Source organism: Arachis duranensis, chromosome 8 (assembly GCF_000817695.3).
Source record: "Arachis duranensis cultivar V14167 chromosome 8, aradu.V14167.gnm2.J7QH, whole genome shotgun sequence".
Taxonomy (NCBI): Eukaryota; Viridiplantae; Streptophyta; class Magnoliopsida; order Fabales; family Fabaceae; genus Arachis; species Arachis duranensis.
The window spans coordinates 48,184,859-48,188,967 of record NC_029779.3 but is presented as its reverse complement, the minus strand read 5'-3'; the positions used below and the strand labels follow the sequence as shown (position 1 = coordinate 48,188,967).

The following is a 4,109-nucleotide window of genomic DNA, read 5'->3' as shown; positions in this document are numbered from 1 at the left end:
TTATTCCAAAGAATAATTCCAATAATAAGTGCTTTCATAGTTGGAAGAATCTCAGATGTGATAATAAATTAGACAACAAAGCTGACACAACCCACTAATTATTTTTAAGACAAAGATAGAAAGAAGAGAGTAGCTGGAAAGAGCACAAAAGCAACCAAACTAGTAATAATAATGTGTATGTATGTCTATACAAACCCTTATAAATAATCTCAACATCTAATTAATAACATGTTCAATTTCCATTAAAATTTTAAATCATAGTATTTTTCTTATGTAAAGTAACATTTTAAATTATAGTTTGATAAAAGAAAATTGTTAATTCATTTTTTTAGATTTTATTTCTCCAAAGTATTATTAAAGTTTTCTATAAAAAATATCAAACATCTATCATTCATAATATTTGAAAAAAAAAACCCATATAAATCATGGTAATTTACTTCTTACATTTATATACCTTAGACATAAATATTCAACTCTATTTTCAATCTATTTATATATATGAAAAAAAAAACTCGGGTGAGCTCTATAATATGCTCACATTGATAAAACAGAAAGTTATATATAGGCATTGTGTACAAAAAAACAAAGTAATAACTAATAAGTAATAACCATGTGTACCCTATTGTTAGCTCTATAACATAACTTCATCAAACAAATATCATAATAAGAAAACATGGAAAAAAAGAAAAAGAAAAATATGAACTGAAATTAAAGAAAAATATTAATTAAGAGAAATTTTTAGATACTCTTAAAATAAGAAAAAAATATATTTTGCACCATTATTTATCATTTGATAATTAGTTTTTTTGCATATAAGTGATGAATGGTACAAAATAAACTTTTTCTTATACCCTAAAAACATCTAAGAATTTCTCAAATAATAATAATAATAGTAGTAGCAATAATAATGATAATAATAATAGTAATTAATAATGCATGTTCTTAGTTTCCTTGTTGTCCCTTCACCATGACCCTTGACCCATCATTCCATTCCAATATCCACCATTGGCAGTGCTTGATGAATTATTCCCTTGTTCTTTGTTGTTGTTTTCTTCAGCACTCTTCATCACCTCTCCAAAAGGGAAAAGAACTCTTCCTCCACCATCACTATTATTAACAATATTCTCTTCATGATGTTGATGATCCATAATTGATGAAGAAGATGAAAATCCAAGGTTACCACTATTTTGCTTATTATTATTAACTACTTCTTGCATGGTTGGAAACCCTAATCCAGAAGTAGGGTAAATTACACTTGATGAATTTGATGGTACCAATGAAGAATTAGAAGAAGCATAATATGGATTACTCAAACCCCTAGAAGCCATGCTTGACCTTAAAAGCTCCAAAGCTGAAAGAGAACTTGGTGCATCACCATTACTATTATTATTATTATTATTACTACTATTATTATTATTAGCCATATCAATAAATGGTAACAAACCATGATGATAATTGTTGTGATGATCCATAGATGGGAAAGCAAGATTAAGATCTTGTCCTTGAATAACCCTATTATTATTAGGGTTTAGTAGGTCTTGATGAACAAGAACCTTTGAATTTGATGAAGGTGTTGATGTTGTTGACGACGATGACGAAGAGTTGTTATTGGTATTGATCTTGATCTTGTTCTTCCTTGAACCTCCACCAACAGGAACATTCCTGAGGGACCCACCTTCAGTCCAATACCTTCTACAAGTCTTGCAAAAATACCTTGGTTGTGTGAGGCTATAGTTGTTGTAGTAGCAAAACTTTGTGTTTGTTGAATTGCACCTTGGACAATTCAATTGCTCTTGTGGTCTTGCTTTCTTCTCTAAATTGTTGTTGTTATTTCCACCACCACCTTCATTATGAGGCCTTGTTGTGCATGAATTGTTGTTGGGACCTATCCCTTCCATAACCCTAAGAAATTATAATAATAATCCATATATATTATTTGTATATGAGACATCAACAAATTGTAATTTCAAGAATAATAATTGGGGATGAGGATTTTCAAGATGATTAATAACATATATAATAGATTTTAATAAGTAATAAAAATACAAAGCATAACTAATAAGGCTTCTAATATTATGACATGGATTTGAATTGAGAAGAAATATCTTCATCAAAAGGATAAGAACTTGAGAAATTAAAATTGAGAGGAATCTATAGCAACAGGATAAAAAATAAAATCAGAAGGTTTAACTTGAAACTTGAGAAGAATCTATATATAATAACAAATAAAAATTTCTTTTTAACTATCATTTATATGTTCTTTTGAAAATCATCACATTAGTAATTAAAAAAGGTTAAGTAATATTATAGTAGCTAGTACCATACATATAAGAGCATGATGAACATGGTATAGCTACAAAAATGAATAATAATAATAATAATAATTAATAAGAAGAAGAAGAAGAAAAAAAAGAAGAAGAAGAAAACACTCTTAATCTGGTGGTGGAAGTTGATATTTCTCTCAAGCTTTAAAGCAAAACCCTAAAAACTCATAATATATAGCTTTAATAATTAGAATTATATATATGCATGAAAAGGAAAAAAAAACTTGAGAAAAATCCATATAGCCAAGTTTGGCCACAGAAGTAGCCAAGAAATTCAAAGTAAAAAGATAGAGGAAAAGCAAATTGAGTTGAGAGACTATGTGAGAGAAGAGAGAGAGAGAGAGAGAGAGAGAGAAAGAAAATTGATCACATACACACCTTTGTTTGTCTGGAAATGCTCTCCAAATTAAAGTGCAAAGAAAGAATGTTTTAGTTGGTTTGTGGGGTGGCTTTATGTGTTGGCTTACTTTATGAATTGAATGATGCAAAGCAAATTGAAGGAGAGAAAATTAAAAAGAGAGAATGAAGAAGTGTCTCTTTTGACCGTACTAGCTAGTAGCTACCTTCATTCATCATGCTTTTGCCCCCTTTATCACTCACTTTAATTTATTTTTAATCATTATGGTTAATAAAGTAGGTTGAAAATAAAATATATTAATAAAAATATAAAAATTATTATTTTTATATTTTATTTATTAATAAATTAAAATAAATTNAGATAAGAATAAATTATTTTTTTTGTTAGTGTCTCGTCTATGTCTTTTTTATTAGAAAGGACACAAAAGACACTAATTTAGTATCTTTGAATATAATATCTCTATTTATATATTATTTATCAAATATAATTTTGTGTCTTTGTATTCTTATCTCAATCTCTCGTATTTGTAAACAAACACCGTCTATATGTCATATATCATATGCTTCTTTTTCTACTTAAAAAAAAGAATTTATATATTTTTTATTTTAGATGATTTGATATTTTGAATTGGAGTTTGTAAAATTAAAAAAAATTTGAAAAAAATTTATCTCTTGAAAAATATTAATAAATACTAATTAAATCATCTTTGTAAACATATGAAAGTAAACTTGTGCTGTAAGCTGTACATATGTGATAAAAACTTAAGTAGTAAATCATTTCCAATATTTCATGAACTTATTTTTGTATTCAATTTTTTTTAAAATGATCGATATTTTTATGTAGCGTGGTTTAATTTAGACTAGATGTATTTGTAAATGAGTACAATTTTGATTATTTGGCTGCATAACATTTTATCTTTTAGATTTCCATCTAATTATATTTGCTTGTTTAATCAGATCGATACCATTCAAATATAAATATGAAAAGTTGTTTTTATATTTAAGGACACATTTTTTTATATTTTTATAATATTTTTATTTTTATTTTTATTTTTTAAATTAAAAAGTACTTTAATTGTATAGCCAATAACCACAATAATAATAACTATCACAACATGCATCAAATACTAATTCTCTTAAAAATATTTAATTGATGTCCCCCATTTTCTTTTGAAATATATATAGATGTTGAGCATATAGAAGAGCGATGAATGTAACTCATTTCGTTCTATATTTTATGCTGTTAGAATTTTGAGTTTAATTAAGGAGTTAATTTGTTTAGATAATATCAACTAATTTTTTAAAATTATTTTTTATTTTAAATTCTAACTCTAAATCAAAAAATAAAAGTTAAAAAATAATTTTAGAATAAAAAACTAAATTAATATTAATTAATTAAAAGTTAATTTTTTATACTTATTCCAATAA

At 25.9% G+C, this 4,109-nt stretch overlaps 1 protein-coding gene across 1 annotated transcript; it reads right to left on the bottom strand.

Annotated features, from left to right (window-relative positions):
- Positions 1–686: 686 nt before the first annotated feature.
- LOC107463629 (dof zinc finger protein DOF2.5) lies at positions 687–2,848 on the bottom strand. Its single transcript, XM_052252396.1, has 2 exons — positions 2,703–2,848; positions 687–1,902 (listed from the first exon to the last, which is right to left on the bottom strand). Exon 2 carries the CDS (start codon positions 1,896–1,898, stop codon positions 963–965), a length of 936 nt encoding a protein of 311 aa, XP_052108356.1. The 5' UTR covers positions 1,899–1,902; positions 2,703–2,848; the 3' UTR covers positions 687–962.
- Positions 2,849–4,109: the final 1,261 nt, after the last annotated feature.

Coding starts and splice junctions, on each gene's coding strand:
- LOC107463629 (XM_052252396.1), bottom strand. CDS start 1,898: ATGGAAGGGATAGGTCCCAACAACAATTCATGCACAACAAGGCCTCAT.